Source organism: Labrus mixtus, chromosome 10, assembly GCF_963584025.1.
Source record: "Labrus mixtus chromosome 10, fLabMix1.1, whole genome shotgun sequence".
NCBI classification, from domain to species: domain Eukaryota; kingdom Metazoa; phylum Chordata; class Actinopteri; order Labriformes; family Labridae; genus Labrus; species Labrus mixtus.
Window position 1 is genome coordinate 28,746,682 of NC_083621.1, and position 21,811 is coordinate 28,768,492.

The 21,811-nt window shown below is 43.2% G+C and overlaps 2 protein-coding genes across 2 annotated transcripts; both read right to left on the reverse strand.

The window, feature by feature from the left end:
• Positions 1-2,179: 2,179 nt before the first annotated feature.
• dnd1 (DND microRNA-mediated repression inhibitor 1) lies at positions 2,180-11,884 on the reverse strand. Its single transcript, XM_061049062.1, has 5 exons — positions 11,762-11,884; positions 8,075-8,180; positions 6,854-7,179; positions 3,324-3,456; positions 2,180-2,940 (listed from the first exon to the last, which is right to left on the reverse strand). Exons 1-5 carry the CDS (start codon positions 11,792-11,794, stop codon positions 2,378-2,380), a joined length of 1,161 nt encoding a protein of 386 aa, XP_060905045.1. The 5' UTR covers positions 11,795-11,884; the 3' UTR covers positions 2,180-2,377.
• A 2,078-nt stretch (positions 11,885-13,962) lies between these two features.
• On the reverse strand, positions 13,963-17,084 carry LOC132982512 (E3 ubiquitin-protein ligase TRIM39-like). The gene has a single exon (XM_061049063.1). It carries the CDS (start codon positions 16,787-16,789, stop codon positions 15,389-15,391), a length of 1,401 nt encoding a protein of 466 aa, XP_060905046.1. The 5' UTR covers positions 16,790-17,084; the 3' UTR covers positions 13,963-15,388.
• Positions 17,085-21,811: the final 4,727 nt, after the last annotated feature.

The window sequence follows — 21,811 nt, forward strand, 5'->3', positions numbered from 1 at the left end:
GAATGTTACAAGGTTCTGTGCATGCATCAACTCTTACTATCAGCCTTGTGTCTGTTGTCATTATTTTAAATATTTAAGTTAACTTTAAAAAAAAAGAGGTGTATGACTTGCAGACTGGACATTATAATCGTCAACACATGGGGGGCAAATTATTTTGTTAATGTTAAGATAAGTGCTCATGGTGGATTCATGTTGGCCTAGACCAGTGGTTCTAAACTGATTGAGACTCGTGACCCACCATGTGAAATCGTGATCCAAATTTCTTGTAACAGTTTAATTTAACTTAAAATTGTGCAGTTTGGACCTCAGACGGGTAGAATGGTAAATGGACTTGAGCTTATATAGTCTTCTGACTACTCAAAGCTCTTCCACACCACAGGTCACACCTACACATTCACACACTGATGGTAGTGATCACTATGTAGAATCATCCATCAGAAGTAACTAGTCCCATTCATACACCACCACTGAAGCAGCGGGAGCAGTTTAGTGTTAAGTGTCTGCATCGGACATGTTGCCCAGCTGGGGATTGAACCCTCGACCTTATGGTCGAGAGGTGACGACTCTACCACCTGAACCACAGCCGTCCAAAGAAACTGAATGAAAAACTGGTTAAAAATAAAGCACCTGTCTTTTTGAAAGCATTTTTCTTCCAGACACACATTCACCCACTGAAAACGGCTCCACGACCCACTTTTGGGTCCTGACCCACCAGTTGCGAACCACTGGTCTAGACTGTTTTTGTTAAAATGTCTTGAGGTAACATTTTTTAAGAATTGGTACTACACAAATAAAAAAAAGATTGAGTTTTGTTAGAGGACTTTAAAGGTCTTGAGGAGGGGTATTGTGTAACACACTGAAGTACTGATTCATCTGAGGTCGTAATGGAGAGAGAGACTGTGTGTGTGTGTGCGTGTAGGCCTGGGTATCGAATTCAAGACTTTTTTTGCACGGATAGAATTGCTTAGATACTACAGAGTATCGAAAAATGGCTCGTCAGTCGATACCAGATTTCGATACCTACAGAGTTTGATGGTCTGCATATCATTTAAACTTTGTCTTGTTTAAAATATATCATCCTCCCTCGCTGCTTGTCATCACCTCTCGCCAGATTGTGCCCCGGATGTATGAAAAGGAGCGCAGCCAATATCATCAGCGTCAGTGAGCCAATAAGCATGCAGCATGCTTGCAGGATCTAATAATGCTGGTGATTGGCTGCTTAACCAGACGGGGCACACGTGTGTTGTTGTGTTTTGACAGGCTTGACTACAGTGTGTATCATGAAGTTTAGAAACATGTCAAGAGATCAAAACAGACAACTTCAGTTAAAGCAGTGTGGTAAAATGGTTTATATTCTCATGTTATGAAACATGTTATGTTTTAAAATACCATGGAGCTGAAGAATAATACTAAAAGGGGTTAGGGTCACAATGTGTATTTTTTTTTTTGTGTTAAAATGGATTTTTATAAAATTGGTATCGAAGAAAGTATCGTTTAGGAATCGTTAACGAAGTCAAGGTATCGGTGTTAGTGTCAATTTTTTTTAACGATACCCAGCCCTGTGTGTGTGTGTGGCTCCCCTTGTTTAGCACAGTGTCTCACCTGCTTCTGCAATGTGGAGTCTCATGCTGGAACACTAATATTACAGTTACAGATGCAATGTGTTTGTACAAAGACGTGCTGACGGCCGACCTCTGAGGCGCTGTTTCTGAATCACATCCTGTAAAGAGTCTGACACATTGCCCTCTGCTGGTGTGAAGCCTTTCAGTCTGCTTCGGGTTCTTTTGTTGGTTTCATTATTTATTTATCAGAGTTTTACTTTTTCAGACAAAGTAATCTTACCACACTCACTCCGAGTATCTCATCCTTCAAAGTGTAAACATGTGTAAACATTCTGGAGTAAACTAACAGCTGTAACAGCCAGGACCTCTTGACCATCACTCCCACAGTGCATGCTGGGAGGGTTACCAACCACTACCTTATTTACCTGGAGTCACATGATCTGAAACCAGCCAACCATGTGAATGTTTACAAATATAAACAAACATTTTTCATTCAGCTGCATGATACAAAATGATTTGAGCTCTGACTAGCTGCTGGCAGACCGAACATTTTAAAGTGGTTGTTTGTTGTCTTTTTAAAAACTCATACTTCCTTTCAGACGTAAATAAAAAACACATTTCACATTTGTGTCAAATCTTTTTTAGTTAAAACAAGGAACACACGTAACAGTAACACACACTAAAAAACAAAGCATAGAAAACCAAAACAAACATCTACTTCAGCCTAATAAAAACATGCAGAAATATACAAACGACATTCATATAATACCATTGAAGAAACAGAGCAACAAACAGTGCTGTGTGGGATCAGCCAATCAGTGAGTGACCCGTTTGTTGCACACACTCTGCAGAACCTGCTGGGCTGCAACACGACGAGCCTCCTCCAACATGGTGGATTCAGAGGGTCCCGGCAAGATCATGACCAGGCCTTTGAAGGCCGTGGGGATGCCGGGGATGCTCACCTTGTAGGTGAAGTAAAGGAATCCATCAGGCCCAGTGTGGCTGAAGTACATCTCAAAGAGCGGCTGGCCCACGCCGCTCGCCTCACACTCCTTACACAGTTGCACCACGGGGGACACGGAGGGGGCTGGAGGCCCCTGAGGACCCTGGACGGGGGTAGAGCGGGAAGGGTGATGGTGCTGGGGGGCAGTGGGTCGTCCCACAGCTCTGCAGAAACCTGGAAGGATGGACGGAGGGCGAGCCAGACGAGGGGGCAGGGCAGAGGGGCGAGGAGAGTTCAAGATGTGGCGTGGCGGCTTCAGGGGCGACGGCAGGACGCTCTTTGAAGGTTTCGATGGCGGAAGAGGCTCGTCTTCGCTCGCCTTCACAGTCGATTGCCACTTGATTGAGACAGTCAGAGAAAACTGCTTCTTGAACGCTGCAGACACAACGGAGAGGGAATAAAACAAACAGTTGAGAAGCTGCTGGTTCAGAGGACCCACAAACAGATTATACTTAGTTGCTCAAGCTGGAGGAAAAGACTTCAACAAATCACTCAAAACTATCAGTGATCAGAGTGGAGGACAGTCACTCTGTCGGCTGCTCCGTCGCTCTCTGAGCCTGTGATTACAAATAACCAGAGCCTGATCAGAATCAAACTGCTTCATGTAAACATCGACACAAGTCGTGCTGACGAGGTTAAAGGAGACCTCATTTATGTGACTCTAAGTTAACATACTTTACTAAGAGCTCAGCGAGGGCAGAAACCATGAAGCACATATTCACATCTACAGCAGCACAGTGATCACTCAGTACATCTACCTTCCACCAGCACCTTCTTGGCCATGGACGCAGCGTGGTGTGATGAGAAGGCCACGATAGCCGACACCCCGTCTATCCCGGGGCCGGCCTTCAGAGACACTCGCTCCACGCCGTCCGCCATAAGACGCAGCACCTGAGAGCAAACACAATGTCACTGTCCACACTGCATGTGTTAAATTGTTCTGTAAATTTCAGTATCCCTCCTTGCAAAAAGAATAACATCTAGTGCTTTTGTACTGAAGGTGGACAGTCAGATGTGTTGTGCTTTGTATTAACAAGCAGCCGACTCAAATATCAACACAGAGGCTTGTCGATAAACGGTGAGCCGAAAAAAGTTTATTTTCCGATGTTGACACAAGTCAAAACTCAGCATTGCAATCACGGATGTGCATATTATCAATTCACCGTTATCTCCCCTTTGCAAGATGAGCTACCACGCTCTCTAGAGTGAGAAAAGCGAGTGTAAGTGACCTGTAGAGCGCCCTCCTTCCTCGCTCCCTGTCAGTTGACGCGAGCGACAGAGAGGAAAAAAGAAACGGGCCTTTGGGGTAAAAACAGCTGATTTTGTCGCTGACGCTCGCGTTGCGTGCTGTTAGGACAGGCTGAAAGGCAGTGTGCATTTTAGAGACTTATTAAGACGCGCACCACCCGCCGATGAATCTTCCACTATTCGCTGTTGATAACTACCGAATCTCCAGAGCCCAAAAAATGGTAATCGGGACAGCTCTAAATAATACTAAGAAAGTCGGAGTAAAGCTGGTTAAAGCAGAATTATTTAAGAGATTCTTTTTCAGAGATTTTTCTGTTTTTTTAAAGTGGTCTCTAAAAACAGACTTTCCCACACCGAAGGTTATAAAAGGTCACCAAAAACCCGATGATGACGTCATCAACAGCCTGCTGTTTTTGGGACAGTTAAATGTTGTCCTCTAAGAAAACGTTTGTCCGTGTCTCTTTTATAAAAAAAAAACAACAAAAAAAACATCTGTATCCAAAAATGAACTGAATCGTGTCGTGTCAGTGTGTCAAGTTTAACACCATGGTGATGACGACGACTTAGTCCACCTCGCTATCTCCCCCTAATGATCACAAACGTACATAGATTAGTCCAACAGCATGTACAGTAGCTGCAGCTCAAGCTAACCTTCAGCTGCCTTCAGATTTATTAATGCCAAACTAGTGGTGAAAAACTTTTTGGATTTATTTTTATTCAGGAGGGACATGTTGCAAACATTTAATGTAGTTAGTTGTGTTCTTTTAGGGTGCACTCACACTTGGCAATCCGTTTGACCCCAAAGTCCAGTTTGTTAGACCAGTGTACCGTACTGTGCTCAGACTAGGGTTTAATATTTTTCCCAAAAATGAGATGGATCAGATCCCAGGAAAAGACGACCAATTTCCCGGGAATACATTTTATTTTTTTATCATTATTATGGCAAAAGAACAGTTTATGTCCATCAACACAGACTATCAGTTTGCAATGATCAAGTGTGCTGCGTGATTAAGTGTGCTGCGTGCGTGACATCTGCTGCAACGCTAATTATGAAATGCCAAGTGGATTGTCTGTGACTTGTCTTCTGAAAAGCTCTAAGCATTAAAGGTCCCATATTCTGCTTTTTCTGGTTTTATATGCTCTTTAGTGTGTTTTCCAAGTGTCCTGTGCATGTTTAGGCACATCTATGTGCAAAAATTCAAAGTCTGCTGAAACGCGGCTTCTCCTACGTCCTCCTGTTAGCTGTAGCATTAGCCGCATGTAACGCTCGGTTCTAGCCCCCCTCGATAAAAATTTGTCAGTGCGACGTCATTGTCAGTGTGAGATCACTGATCTAAGCCCATTGGCTCGTTGTGGCAAGTCCAGCAGCTCATGCTGAAATTTCTGAGACGTGTGCTGAGCAACTGACCAATAACGACAGAGCGGATCGGCAGACCAATCAGAGCAGACTTGGCCCACGTGGGGCTCTGCAGTGGGGGCTCAGCAGAGTGTAGCTGACAGACTCAGAGCGTAGAGGGAGCAAGGAGGAGCAGTACATGAAAACAGACACTTTTTTATAACTTTAGCTAAAAAGTAGGTACATAGATTAAATATACAAACCCCAAAAAGGGCATAATATGGGCTCTTTAAGCAACACAAGGGAGACTTATTGGTCTGCTCCAGGGCCGAAGTTGTAGCCCTGAACTTCAGGTCTAACCCCCGTCACTTTAACTGGGGTGCAGCAAGTTGTAAACAGACACGGAGAGTCAGGCTTGTTTCATGAGGTGTTGGGTCGTTTATTACGCACACAGAGCTCAAACTGTACATACACTTCAGATGCTGACTAGTTTCTCTGCACTGATTCTGCTCCGGTCCCCGACATCAGTAACGTGCCTCTTGCACACAGCTGCCGAACACACACTCCCCTTGTTCTCTCTCTCCTCACTCGCACTGAGCCATTCACAGACAGACATGACGCTACTCTTATAGCACCGGTCACACAACATGCACTTTGCGCTTTCATTCTCTAGTCTTTGAAAATGCTCCACTACAATAGAGAACAAACCATATGACGTATTTTTGTAGGCCAACCCGGAAGTAGCATCGCCATGGGGTCTAACGAGAATTCTCCTATGGGATGTTTTCATTGGATTTTGGATCATTGCAGAAAATAATCTCTGTGTTAAACACACGTTTCTGAAGCGTAGGCGTTTTGTTCAGCAGGATAATCTTCACAGATGAACACCATTTTTATGATGTTTGAAGTGTTAATGCGGCCGACAGAAGTAAAAAGCTAACGTTATGCTACAACCTACTACAGCACGGTCGGATGATTGTGACGTCACTAGCGTTATGCTTCAGACGATCTCCGATAAACTAATCCACGTAGTTTAATAAATAGTTTACTAACATAATATTCACCTTAACCTAAAGATTAAACCTACAGGAGACATCTCAGACTAGTGAGAGAGTTCCCGCCCTCTGTGTCCGGCGTGATGACGTTTAATGTCCCCAACAACCACTGTAGACACATTTAGCCACTTGTTAGCAACCACCTTTTTAAAGACGAGTAAAAACTTCAAACTTCACAAGTGGATGCATTACCTAACGTAGTTTATGTGGTCTAACAAAACACCAACATCTCTACAGCTTGTGTTAACCACAGACCTTATTTCAGGAGTCTAAACACAAACCCATTCAAAATCCACATTGACTTTTAGACGTTAGACCACATGGCGCTAACATGCTAACTTACTTCCGGGTTGTAGGACTCATTCCTGTGGCGCTCTATAGAGGCGTGTTTAATTGAATTTTTTTTTTCTTTTAATCAAAATTCACGGGAATCCCATCCCCCAGGATTAAACCCTAGCTCAGACACGGTACACTTCCTTGGCCCTGGCACGGCATATCCCATCCTGACAGATAGCCAGTATGCTCTATTAAATAGTTATTTATCACACTTGATATGTTTATAGCAGTATTGAATCGTGGACGTGTCAGTTCTTTCTTCTCCCCGAGCTGTAAATAAAAAAAGGTTATATCGACACAGAGCGGTTTGTACCTGCAGCAGGTCCTCTTGCCTGGTGGAGGCCGGCAGCTCTCCCACACAGAGGTGTCTTTTCTCTGTGCTGCGCCGGACACTGAGGTGGAAGCCGGGCTCCAGCATGTGGCCGTTCAGCAAGCGGATGGCGTCGGTGGCTAGAGCCAGCGAGCCGTATTTGGCGTAAGCGAAGCCGCGGTTCTGACCGCTGAAGTTCATCATGAGCCGGAACTCCCAGAGGGGTCCCACAGAGGTGAACAGCGGGATCAACAGATCCTCGTAGGCGTCCCGCGGGATCTGGCTGATGAAGACCTCACAGCGAGCTCCTGGCATGGGGCCGTCCCACACTGAGAGAGGAGACATGAGGGAGACATCAGACATGAGGGAGACATGAGAGAGACATCAGGGAGACATCAGACATGAGGGAGTCAAGAGGGACACAAGAGGGAGACATGAAGGAGACATCAGACATGAGGGAGACAAGATGGAGACATCAGGGAAACATGAGGGAGACATCAGGGAGACATCAGGGACACATGAGAGACAAGGGAGACATCAGACATGAGAGAGACAAGGGACACATGAGGGAGACATGAGGGACACATCAGGGAGACATGAGAGAGACAAGGGACACATGAGGGAGACATCAGGGAGACATGAGGGACACATCAGGGATTCATGAGGGACACATCAGGGAGACAAGAGGGAGACATCAGGGACACATCAGTGAGACATGAGGGAGACAAGAGGGAGACATCAGGGACACATCAGTGAGACATGAGGGAGACATCAGTGAGACATGAGGGAGACATCAGTGAGACATGAGGGAGACATGAGGGAGACATCAGTGAGACATGAGGGACACATCAGGGAGACAAGAGGGAGACATGAGGGACACATCAGTGAGACATGAGGGACACATCAGTGAGACATGAGGGACACATCAGGGAGACAAGAGGGAGACATGAGGGACACATGAGGGAGACATCAGTGAGACATGAGGGAGACAAGAGGGAGACATGAGGGACACATCAGTGAGACATGAGGGACACATCAGTGAGACATGAGGGACACATCAGGGAGACAAGAGGGAGACATGAGGGACACATGAGGGAGACATGAGGGAGACATCAGGGAGACAAGAGGGAGACATCAGGGAGACAAGAGGGACACATCAGGGAGACATCAGTGAGACATGCGTCTCTAATATAATTGTCCCTGCTCTGTGGTGTCCTCTCTCACCTTCAGGAGGTCCTCCGTACTTCCTCTGGCCGTTAACTTGAGTCAGCTTGGTGTTGGTCGTCTTCAGCCATGTTTCCAGCTCCTGGACACGCTCTAAGTTCAGCACCTGAGGAGAGGGAACAATTCATGGGAAACACTTTGATTAAAAGAGGAAGGGAAGATTAACTCTTTATGATGAAGATGGGGGGGGGGGGGGGGGGGGGGGGTTATGGAGGAGGGGGCTAGTGACTATTTAAATCAATCAAAACTGTATTTTATTTAAAAAAAAAAAAATAGAAACATCGACCTCACAGGACAATGTTCCAGTAAATCTACAGTTCTCCTTTGGATCTGTTTCTCTCTAAAAACTGTCGGAGCAAAGAGAAACCTGCCTGAATGACGAACATGATTTTCTAAAGTTATGACATTCAAGCAACATTGTAAAGAAAATTAACTTTGGCATTGGCGTTCTGTACCGTTCCACAAGCTGTTTCCCACTTACTGGAAGGATAAAAGTTTTACCGATAATGGACTGTGCTGATGTTGTATATCAGGTCTCCGTCCTCTCGGTGTAGTTTACAATAGACTCTGTACATTGATTCTTGGTTGTCCCTTCACTACTCATCACTGCAACATGTATTTAGAGCTCATCTCACCTGCTCCCTCAATCAGAAGACAACGCTATTGGCTACAGTTCATATTCAAAAACATTCATTTCCCTCCTGATCTAAAACAGCTCATTGTACTTTTCTCCTCCCTGCTCTTTGTTTCACTTCCAGCAGCCGTCATGTTTAAAGCTCCCTCAGATTGGAATAGTTTACCTGTTAATATCCAGTCAGTTTAACTATTCAAAAAAGCCTTGTTTTCTTATCTCAGAACCGTTTGCAACTGTCCATGATAACACTGCTGCATCACCTAAATATGATTATTAAGTTTGTGTTTATGTCTCACTGTCTTTGCTGACGACCTGTGAGAGGACAATCCACTCCATCTTATGTCTCTGCTTTGAGTAGATTCCCCGGGTGATGTTCTCCCTATCATCATTTAATATCAACTGTTTTTTTGTTGTTAAATGGTAAATGGACTTAAACTTGTTTAGCGCTTTTCTAGTCTTCTGACTACTCAAAGCACTTTTACATCACAGAGCCACAGCCACTCCCTTTCTTGTCTTGTGCTGTCAAACATCCTGTCTACTTTTGTCTGTTCATTGTACATTTCTGTATTCTAGGAACCCCTGGAAAATGAGATGACACATCTCAAGGGGTTATTCCTAATGAAGAATTTCAACACATCAGCCATCTAGCACCTCTGTTAGGAATCCAGGAGTTCTACTGATTAAGATGTGTCCTTTAACTCTGAAGTGAAGCTACATTTCTGCCTCTAAAAAGGACGTTTTGTCTTGTCACTGTAAGTCCTAAATGTTGCTAAATGCTCCGCTAATGATTGTTTAACCATGAGTACGGAGCACCTGCTATAGAAATATTGATCGATTGATTGATTCTGAATGAGAGTCAGCAGCTTTGACTTAAACAGATAAAGACTTATACTAAGAACCTGTTGATCACTATAGCCCCCTTCTCAGGGGGCAGCTCCGCCTCCACGGCAGAGTTCAAATCAGATGGCATGTAAACATGCATGCTCAGGGCCATATGACACACCATTGTAATCCCTAAAAGCTCAGCTAACTAGCAAGCAAGAACAATTCCACCGAAACAAAACACAACTCAAACCCCAAACAATAGCCTGAAGAAATGTCAAAAAGCATTTTTCATCTAAACACAGTTATTGTCCAAAACACAGCAACCTAACTATCTTACATTACATGCCAGATGCACAAATGACCACTTGAATGAGAGCTGAGACTCCACAGATTCTAACAGTATCTTGTTTTCACTCAGAAACCAAATCTCACTGAGTAAACAGCAAAATTAACTTTTTCCGGTTACAACCAAAATTTCTGTCTTACCTTTGTTGTTTTTGCAATCAAACGTTTTCCTGGTCCAATAAATCCACATGTAGTTGATAGTACAATGTATCCTGGTAAATTTGAGACTATTCAAGCCTCGCTACCTCGATTTGTCACGGCATAAGGGAGGAATTGCTGCACATGTAGCTACATGCGCTCTCTTGGAAAAGGCGGTCTTTGTCTCCATCTAGTGGTTCAATAGTTGTAATGACATGTATTTACTCAGTTACATTCGCTTCTACAGTGCAGGAGCTTTCCATAGGGGGCTGGGCTTCTGAATCAACCAATAGGATGCAGAGATAACATTTTCCGTATCGGCTCACAGGCAGATTATCGCACTCCAGAACGCAAAGCGCGCGGCAGCTACAGCGAATATACACACCGCGAACTTTGAACAACATTCTTTTAAAAATCAACAATGTCCGGCCAGAGAGGAAGGAAAAAGTATTATTCTGTACCAGAGATAATGGAATTGCTAACATCTGACAGCGGAACTGCAAAATTTCCTGTGGAAATATACATATATATATATAAATATAAATTTCGCCTGAACATGCTTGTACTAAAACCTCTGTAATTCTGCTCTACTTCACTTTATTTAGCTCAAACTTTGCACTGGTAATGTCAGGATGTTTATTTATGGATTCCAATAGAGCGACAGAGGCTGCTGCAGCATTTCACAGGTAATACTTACTCATAAAATAAAAACTTTAGGCGGACATAAAATCTTACATTTATGCTATGTTCCATCTGTATTTACTCTGTCACAGTAACAGATATACAGATTCTTTACACAGGTAAATCTCTAAAGAGTTATCTTTATTATGATACCAATTTTATTCTTATAGACCTTGTGGCTGCAGAGATATACTCTGTTAAGTTTGGGTATGCATTTTTCGAGAATGAACCTAAGAAAAGGGCCTAGGGATCAACATTGTTTTAATCACTTTGGTACTTTTTGATACGTGTTATCTCACATCAATGCAATCTTTTAAAGACGATGATATCTTTTAAAAACGTCAGATCTGAAGGTTCCTTTAACATAATGCTGTAATGTGAGAGAAAGAGAGGGGGAGGGGAGGGCAATGTGTGAATGTGTATTTGAACTATTTAGACGCGCAGCAGTTGGCTTGTCATAATTATTTGATTAACTCCCCACCTGTCTCATGGTGTAGCTTCTTTATCTATCGATCGCTCATCAAGTAATTGTGATTGTTTCATATTAAACACCTGGGATTGAAAAGTATCCAAGTATCATGGACAATGGAGTCACCTTTAGTGAAGGCCTTCTCAAATCCTTCACACCTGTACTGAGGCAGACTGTGTCTTCGTCGTCTGTGAAGTACACATTGTGGTTGTTAACTGGACATGTTAGCTGTAGATGTGTTAGAAAATATGGACACACAGTGATAAGCGGGCACACAGCTGCCTCACACAGGTGTGTGTTTAAGACAAACAGTGCAGGTGAGTTCTCCTAACGAGCAGGTGGGACTGAACCGAGTCAGACACAGTCACAGCAGGTCCAGGAGGAGAAAAGGTGAAGGACAGAGACTCTGGTCCTCCGGGAAGATTTGACTAAATGTAACCAGTTTGTAAACAGCGCGCGATACAAACTAGCATCAAAGCAGAAGGAGCTCGAGCCGCCGCCACACTGACTCTGTAACTCTTTACATCGGCTGGTTTAGTAAACAAACCATCATGTTTACAGAAGCGACACAGAAAACACAAGTACAAACAGTTACCTGACTCTGCTTGCTCTCCATCGTCTCTACCATTGTTGTCTTCGCGCGCACTGTGAAAGCTACTGTGTAGCGCGTGGCCACACCTGGAGCTTTCTATTGGCCGGCACGTGACCGGCACGTTACACGTTACACTCAGGTTACACTTGACACCGTGCCACCTTCACTGTCCGCTCGTGCCAGGACTTCCTTCAAACTTGGGTGTTTCAAAAGCAGAGATGGGATCCTGATCCTACAAAAGTGGGATACGGATTTGGTAATCCATTCCTGTCCAGAATCCAGATCAAATGTTGATTTTGGGTATTTCAAAACTCTAAGGTTTAGATTAGGATAGGTTTAGTGTTAAAATCAGGATTATCCTGATCCCACTGGAAGGGTGGATTCAAGGTGGATTCAGGGTGGAGGTAGAGACATGTAGGACACATGACACATATTGAATCATTCTTTTATTCACTGCTTGTATAGTAAAGCAACACAGACCAAAACAATATCCATTCTAAATTAAATAATTAAACATAAAATATTTTCAACTAATTAGAAAAACTATCTGCAAAAACAATAATTTAACATTTCATCCTCAGAAACTGTGATACAGCATCTTTCAGCCTCTCTTCTAAGAGGAGGATATGAAGCTTTGTTTCCTTCTCTTGAAGAAAAGTCAGTCTCATCTGCTGACAACAAAAGTATTTTCTTTGACTTTTTTTTATCCTAATGAGACATTTAATGTATTTTTATTATTTCTTTATTGTTTATTTTTACAGGGGCAGTGCACAATTACATTTAAATTCACCAGAGTTAGCTAATTGCTAATCTGCATCTGTTGTACCTGGGCAGGTAAACAAATAATACATAGCAGGAAGTACATGATCTAAAATAACTGAATATATTAAAAAAAAGTCCATCTGTGTAACTTTACATACCGTGTTAATGAAATATATTAGGAGGCGGCTGTGGCTCAGTTGGTAGACTCGTCACCTCTCAACCGGAAAGTCAAGGGTTCGATCCCCAGCTGAGCAACATGTCCAATGTGCCCTTGGGCAAGATACCTAACCCTTCATTGCTCGTGGCGGTGTATGACTGGATTAGTGTTGTACTTACTCTCTGATGTACGTCGCTTTGGATAAAAGCATCTGGTAAGTGAATTGTAGAATGTATTATTACTTTGACCAACAGATGCTGGCCTATTCAAAGACTGCAAATCTAGATTCTGTAATCCTGATCTTGTGGTATCTGGATCAGAATGATCCAATCTGAAAAGCCTTTGTAAAAACCAGGACAAAATCTACAAGATCACTTTTATCTGGGATAGCAATTATTAAAGATTATCTTGTTCTTGTTGTTCACAAGTAATACAACAGGATCAAATGTTTAAATCTGAGATTTGAATGGGGCTTCACAATACATACTTTGTCCTTAGGGGGCCGCCAAAATCCACACAAACTGTAAGATCCTCACATGTGCTTTAAAGGGGCTATATGTAACTTTCAAAAATACTGCATTTGTAGTGACACTGCAGGCCGTTAGGCGAACTGCACCAGTAACCTGTTGCTCGCTCTCGCTGGCGTGCTCATACGTACACGAACGAGCATCATCATCGGCCGCCAAACACTGGTTATTTACCGACATAATGTTTACAGAGGAGGTAAGTGGACATACACATGTGGAAGTCTGTGAAGGAGTCTGTGTAGAGGCCGGTCGTTTATTTGTACAGATTCCATGTTAGATTTATTCTCCATAAAAACGACAGTCTCGACAGGCACTACTGATGATCGCTGTAAAGTGGAGTGGAGTGAGGAGGACGTCGAGATCGAGTATATAACATCACTTCCTGGAACTTTGACGGAAAAACCGACCCGGGTAAAATTTTTATACAGGCAACACAGAGAAACAGTGAACATCTACTTTTTCACATCAGTTAACCGTTCACTTATTAATGGGCGATAAAAAATGATTTATACATGTAAAAAGTTACATATAGAACATTTAAAGAGACACACACACCAAAACGGAGCGTTCTGAGAGAGCTGGTCACAAACCTCCTCTGGTGCTTGATTCATGTTATATTTTGATCAAAGCACAGCACAGATGTTTCATTTAGACCACAGGGGACTGTTTGAAAAGGTGGCGAAGGGGGATAATATGTCCTCTTTAATGTGCAATGTTCATTTTAAATATATCATAAGAAAAAAAAAAGAATGAAGAGAAACGTTGCTCATCATTTATTATCAAATCTCCACATGACTGAAAAAGGATAATTAATTTTTTGGAAGTTAGTAACAACAAAACTTTAAATGATGTATCCCCCTGTGGGTAATTTAACTAAGGTGCTTGCTCGCCCTCTACTGGCGGCCAAAGTGCATGTCAGTCAGGTCATCTACCTATGAAAATGATTAGGATAAGTGAGCCGATGCCCATCCGAGGAAGGATGGAGGCAACATACATAATAACAGTTTTAACTCATAGAACACTCATAGTGTCAAAATACCATGCACCTTCATTAAACCAGTTAAACCATTTGAGAGTCATCTTCACATTCAGCTCACCTACTGTGGTGTTGTATATGTGCAGCCTAATGTAACTTATCACTTACATGTCTGTTATCATGACTCTCTTAATAATAATAATAAATTAGTGTGCTGGTGGAGGAGCTCAGACAGGTAGGGGGGAGCCAGGTTGTGAAGGGCTTTGTAGGTGAGGATGAGGAGTTTGAAGTTGATACGCTGGGGGATGGGGAGCCAGTGGAGGTCATGAAGGACGGGGGTGATGTGGTCTCTGGTGCTGGAGTGTGTGAGGAGACGAGCAGCGGAGTTTTGAATGTATTGAAGTTTCTTGAGTGTTTTGGATGGTGAACCGTAGAGGAGACTGTTGCAGTAGTCTAATCTGGAGGTGATGAAAGCGTGGGTGAGGGTCTCGGCAGCTGAAAATGAGAAGGATGAGCGGAGGCGGGCGATGTTACAGAGATGGAAAAAGGCTGTTTTGGTGATTTGTTTTAGATGTGTTTGTCGTGGGAGAGGGTTTGGTCGAAGATGACTCCAAGGTTACGGATGTGGGGGGAAGGGAGCACTGTAGAGCCATCGATGGAGAGGGAGAAGTTGTTGGTGGATTTGGGGCCGATGATAATGACTTCTGATTTGTCGCAGTTGAGTTTGAGAAAGTTGGTTTGGAGCCAGGATTTTATTTCAGTGATGCAGTCAGTGAGGATTGAGTGAGTGGCAGGAGTGATGGCTTTGGTGGTAACAGAGTCAGAAAGGCATTTGACCTTTATGTTGCTGATTTCTGTGATAGAAAAAGTTAGAGAACAATCAAACACATAAAAAATATAAAGGTTTAAAATGATGAGAACTCCTCAGGGTGTAATCATATATCTCTCCTGATGGATGAACACATTTCTGGCATCTTATTTCTGTATTTCTGCCATAAATGGATTGAAATCAGCACATATAACTGACATATGGGTTTATAATTTAGCCTTTTTTAAAAATGATTTTCAAAGCTCATTCCCAGTAGCCTACATATCTTGTTCTTTACAATCAATGTATTCATTCAGATTCTGTTTGGAAGAGGACAACTGATGTCTGAAATAGTTTTCAGCCTTTACCACAAAATACAAAAGCATTGCAGAATTCTTCATCACCGTTGTTTCACTGTTACAGAGACGTTCAGTGGTATTATCTTCAGAGGATGTAGTTCATAATTATAAATGTATGGAAACAGCTTTTCAGTGAAAGTGTGTGTGAAGGTGTGTATGTGTGTGTTAGTGTCAGGATCAGAGAATGACAGCTTTCCTCTGTCCCAGTCCAGATTCACTCTGATCCTCTGAGGTCGTTTTCTCACTGACAGATAAGATTGTTCACCTGATGGGGTTTCTGCTCTGTATATTTCCCCATAAAACCCCATTCTCCATAATCCAGAGTTTATGTCTCTCTTCCTGTCTGATGACTCCTCACACACACCAACTTCCAAGTATGTGTTTTGTCCAACCTCGACGTCCCAGCTGTGAGTCCCTGAGTTGAAGCCCTCAGAGCTCAGGACAGACCAGCTGTCATCAATCCTCTCTGGATTATCAGGAAGCTGCTTCTCCTCTCCTCGTCTCACACAGGTCAGATCTTCAGACAGGATGAGGTCTGAACCAGCAGAGTTTGGGTCCAGAATCACAGGACTGTATGAGACCATGTTCTTCATCTTGTTCCAGATGTGGAAGCTCAGGTTGCCCAGATGTTTGGCCACATCTATCAGAGCTCCTGAGGGCAGCTGTGGATCCTCCAGCAGGGGGCGCTGCTGGACTCTTTCCACTGCAGCCTTGTAGTTTTTCAGGAATGAGACGTCTGCAGCTCTCAGCTCGTCCTCTGTGGCTCTGACTGTTTGTGAAAGAGCTGCTATCTCTGTGCTCAGAACCTCCATCTCCTCCTTCATCCTCTGACTCTTCTGCTTTTCTTCCTCCTTCAGTGCAAATATTCTGACCTCCTCTTCCTCTTCTAGAAACTGGTGAAGTTTCTTAAACTGCTCCTTTATCTGTCTCTCTGTGTTTGCAGCCTGGGCCTTGATGTGTTTTCCTGTTTCATTCCAGACTTTTTTGACCTCATGAAATCGCTTCAGTTTGTCCTTTAAGGGCTTCAGTGATTCCTGGAGCTCGTCCCTGAGATCTTGTGCAGCTTCATCGATGGGTCTGAATGTGTGGTTGGTGTGTTGTTTAGAGTCTCTGCAGACAAGACACGCTGGCTGCTGATGATCCAGACAGAACAGTCTGAGTTTCTCAGAGTGCAGACTGCAGAGATCCTCAGAGTCTGATGAAGCTCTCTGATCTCTCTGCAGTAAGAAGGCCTCACACATGTTCTTTAATGCCAAGTTAATAGGTGGTTCTGACCTCGAAGATCTTCTCTTACAGACTGGACACTCCTGGGCCTGCTTCTCTCTCCACCATCTCTGCAGACAGGCTTTACAGAAGCTGTGGCTACATGACAGAATCACAGGATGTTTGAAGATGTCACAGCAGACAGAACAGCACAGATCCTCCTCTGAACAAGAAGCCATTTTTCTCTGAGTGAAGCAAAACTCCCGACAGGTATGGACAGTTCAAACAGCACAAACAGGTCAGACTGCTGAGGTTCCTCCTCCACAGAGTCTCCTGTTACTTACTTTGACTCTTGTTTTTCTGAAGCTTCTTACAGAGTTCAGTCAGTAACTGGTTGAAGTGGCAGTATTCCAGTATTCCCAGTATTCCCACCTGAAGCTGTCGTCTCTCTGTGGAAGTCGTCTCTTTTATTTCTCACAGTGAAAGTTATCGTCCGTGTGTGTGTTTCAGTGTGTGTGTGTGTGTTCACGGAGAGAGAGGAAGTGTCTGTTTCCTGGTTTGTCTGTGTTGAGTCATACAGGGTGGAGCTGTGTTTGTATGTTTCTGGTTTTAAAGTCTGATTGGATAATAATGTTGAAGCATTAAAGACACAGTGTTATAATTAGTGTTAAAGTGACAGTTGTCTTCTTTGGTTCTTCAACAGATAAACACAAATATCAAAAGCTGAGGGTTCAACTCATTTACTGCCAATTGGATCATTTCACAAAGTTTCAATAGCACATTATCTTTTGAGATTGTTTTCAGCACATCCAGGAAAAACTGCTTTCCTTTAATTTAACCTTTGGAGAAAGAATATGTGACACGTTTGAAGCTTGAAATGACTGTTTCTGTGATGTGACTTGAACGCAGCATGACACAGCTGCATACAGAAGCAAGCTGCCGTTTCAAGGCTTGATGATTATGTCTCTGTGACATTTAATCTTCAATATGAATGTTGCAGAAAAGGGGGACCAAGTGACCCGCCCTCTGTTCAGAAGTATAGTAACAGAGGCGGTACAGGGGAGCACAGCACTGTGTGTGTGGGCAGGGGCAGATTTAGTCATTGGGGGGCTAATGTAGTGGTTCTCAACTGATGGGTCGGGAGCCAAAAGTGGGTCCCAGAGCCTTTTTCAGTTGGTACTGAATGTGTATCTGAAAAAAAGGGTCATACCCCCAATTTTGAAGTTTTTACGCGTCCTTAAAAACAAAAAGGCGGTTGCTAACAAGTGGCTAAATGAGACTACAGTGGTTCTCGGGGAAATGTATTTTATTTCACCTTCATTTAACCAGGTAAATAACCCATTGAGATCAGGATCTCTTTCACAAGGGTGACCTGGCCAAGAGGGCAGCAGCACACGTCATAAAAAGCATTACATGATAGAATAGAATATAGAATAGAATTACTTTATTGATCCCAAACTGGGAAATTGTGGCGTTACAGCAGCAGGTTATCCAACACACAATATGAGTAAAAAACACAATGTTAGCAAAAACACAATGTTAGCAAACTAAACATAATATAATATTAAATACAAAGTAAATAAGTACTGAAAATATCAAAACTAAGGATGTGAATATATATAACCAGGATTTAACTAAGCATTACTAGTCTTAAATAGGAAGATTAAATATGGAAGATTAAATGTAAATGTGCAAAACCAGAGTTTTAAATGGACAGTATTGACATAAGTTAAAGTGCATGAGTGTAGACATATTATAAGCAGAAACTATACAATGTAACGGCAAGTAGACAGACAAATGAAGTGAACATGAGTGCAGGGATAATTTGTAAATTTAACATGTGCAGAACAGATTACAGTATGGAGACAGATATTATCATGATGACAGTTCTCTGAGGTGAACTGTTGTACAGAGTTATGGCCTTCGGTAAGAAAGATTTCCTGTATTGGTCCTTGTGACAGCAGAGTTGTATCAGTCTGTTGGAGAAGCTGCTCCGCTGTTTGTCCAGTAGGGTGTGCAGAGGGTGATCAGGATTATCCATAATGGATAACAGTTTGTTCAAAGTCCTCCACTACAAAATAGTTCAGCTTGCAGCCTGTCACAGAGCAGGCCTTCTTAATGAGTTTGTCCAGTCTCTTAGTGTCACCAGCTCCAATGCTGCTCCCCAGCAGACCACAGCAGAGAACAGTGCACTGGACACAACAGACTGATAGAAGATCTCCAACATCTTACTGCACATGTTGAAGGATCTCAGCTTCCTCAGAAAGTAGAGTCGGCTCATCCCCTTCTTGTACACAGCCTGAGTGTTGGCCTTCCAGTTCAGTTTGTTGTCTATGTTGACACCCAGGTACTTGTACTCCTCCACCACAGACACATCCTCTCCCAGGATGCACAGCGGTGGTGGCTCTGTCCTCTTCTTTCTGAAGTTGATCATCATCTCCCTGGTCTTGTCCAAGTTCAGAATCAGGTGATTTCTTCCTGTCCACTCCACAAAGTTATCCACCAGCTCTCTGTACTCCCCCTCTTGCCCATCACTTATACACCCCACCACCGCAGAGTCATCAGAAAACTTCTGCAAGTGGCATGACCTGGAGTTGTACTGAAAGTCAGAGGTACTGTATGCTTCCTTAACGTTAGCATACAGAAGGTCCAGTGTTTTATTTTCTCTATTGGACAGCTAACATATTGATGAAAAGTGGGTAGTGTTTTGTCCATTTTCACATGAGCCGGTAATGGCTACAAATGCATTTGGATGCTTAGTTTGAAGCTGTGAAACAGTAGAGTGAAGTGCATCACTCGCAGACTCGGCATCAGCTGACGGTGGGATGTAAACAGCTATAACAATGGCGCATGTGAATTCCCTGGGCAGGTAATAGGGGCGCATTCCAACAGCTAACAGTTCAATGTCCGGGCTGCAGAGACGTTCCTTCACACTAACATGGCCAGGATTACACCATCTCTCACTCACATACAGTGCAATCCCTCCACCTTTCTTCTTACCGCTCTTAATAACGTCCCTGTCAGCCCGAAAAGTCCTGAAGCCGGGTACCGCCACGCTGTGGTCCGGGATGTCCGAGTGCAGCCATGTCTCCGTGAAGCACATAATACTGCACTGGCGGTATTCCCACTGGTGCTGAACAAGCGCGTCGAGTTCGTCCGTCTTATTGCCCAAAGACCTCACGTTCCCCATAATCACCGCTGGTACAGAAGGCTTGTGTTTTCTCTTCTTAGCTCTTCTCTTAGCTCCAGCTCTGCAACCCCGACGTCGCCTCCTCAGCTCCTCCGGAATTACAACTGCGGTCAAGCCAGCCGCTCCTCGAGTTTACATGGTGAAGTGAGCCGCCCCTAAATTTTAAGTGCCCACGTATTCTGATCTTTATGGTAAATGCTCCGGACTGCAGAGCGAGCAGGAGTAACAGACAGAGAGAGCGATTTTGACCCGTTATAAATCTCCTTTTCCAGACAAAAAAAAATCTTCCATAAGTAGAAAATGATTCTGATATGGTTGGACTTAGTACGTCCTAGACTACGTGCACAAGTAATATGAAGTACTTTTACTGTGTACTTTTTGAGAAATCCATTGACAAAGTCCTTTATAAATCACTATAATGAGTCTTTTTTATGACTTTGATGTCTTGTAAAAAAAATCCTTCCATAAGTAGAAAATGATTCTGATATGGTTGGACTTAGTACGTCCTAGACTAGTCAGTTTTATGGTAAGACCTAGGCATTTAGCACTTCACTTAATCGCTCTCTCTTTCTGCTCGCTCTGCAGTCCGGAGCATTTACCATAAAGATCAGAATACGTGGGCACTTAAAATTTAGGGGCGGCTCACTTCACCATGTAAACTCGAGGAGCGGCTGGCTTGACCGCAGTGAATTACAGACCTTGCTCCAGGCAGTAGCACCTTGGAGAGTGCCATCAGCTGATCGCGTGTGTAAACAATGCCCTCACTCAGCTGTGCGCTGCTCTCCGTTACAAAGAATGTCCAAAGTAACAGAAAAACAGCGCAAAAAGTTTCAAGAGCGAAAGTAGCCATTTCCACTCAATAGAGTAAACTAATACTCAAAAAACACACAGTAAAAACAACCGGCGGCCACCTCACACAGCGCCGGAAGCGGACTGATAAAGAGACAATAAGTTAAGAGAGAACAACGATTTACAATGTGTAAATTGATTTACAGATAAAGTGCAGAATCTTGATCACAGATTTAAATTCAGAAACACAGGCACTGTCCTGTTTTTTTATCTTTTAAGATCCAGCCAAAGGCTTCAAGCGAAATGAGATCCGCCATTTTCAAGTCATTTTGGAGAAAGTTCCATGTGGTGGGAGCAGCAAAACTAAACGCTCTTTTCCCGGGCTCAGTGCGGACACGAACAGACAGTTTAAAGACATCACAGGAACGCAAGGCATAGTGTTGTGGTTTCCCTCAGTCGTTGATGATTTGCAGATGATGAAGAAAATCTCCGTTGACACTGACTTGCTTTTAAAAATAATTATTTTATTAGCAAGAAAAGTATCACTGAGCACGTCTGCTCAGGAGAGTCATGAAGCCAATAATGATCTCTGTCGAACACACAGAAACAGTCGTATATATGCACTCAGAACAACATGTGGACATCTGTTTCTGTTTTCAGGACAACCCCTCTCCATACAGCTGCGGGGGTTTCTGTCTTAGATTTATGTATGTCATAAACTCAAGGGGCAACACAGGTCACAGATACAATCACTTTCCAGATGTGGTCTCCACACCCTTAAGGAGTTAACCTATGTCCCAGGTATTTCAGACACTTCATATTTCCCCCCTTAGAGACAACAGTCTCAAAAATGAGAAAAATTATACAATTATGATGTTAATTGGCCTCATAAGAATCACATAATAACACACACAGAATGCTTATGATATACCCTTCTGTCCATGCTTAACCTTAGCAATATAGTAAAAAAAAAATGTTGTGGAGTGTGAGAGCGAAAAACCCATCAGGCAGCTATCTTTCTGAATGTATCCATCAAACAATCTAGACAGGAAAACTCTCTCACGGTCCCTCTGCCCCAGGCAACCACATATAGTACTCCAAACCAATTAAAAAGAAAATTCTGAAAACTTTATAGGATGTTATATAAATGCATACATTTAAAACCTCAGAAATAAAATCTAAAAAGTTGTCCAAAGTCAGGCTGGTCGACCCATCGCACCTTCCAATGGACCTTTCCCTACCTAACACCACTTTCCCTAAGGATCGATAAAGAAAGAAAACA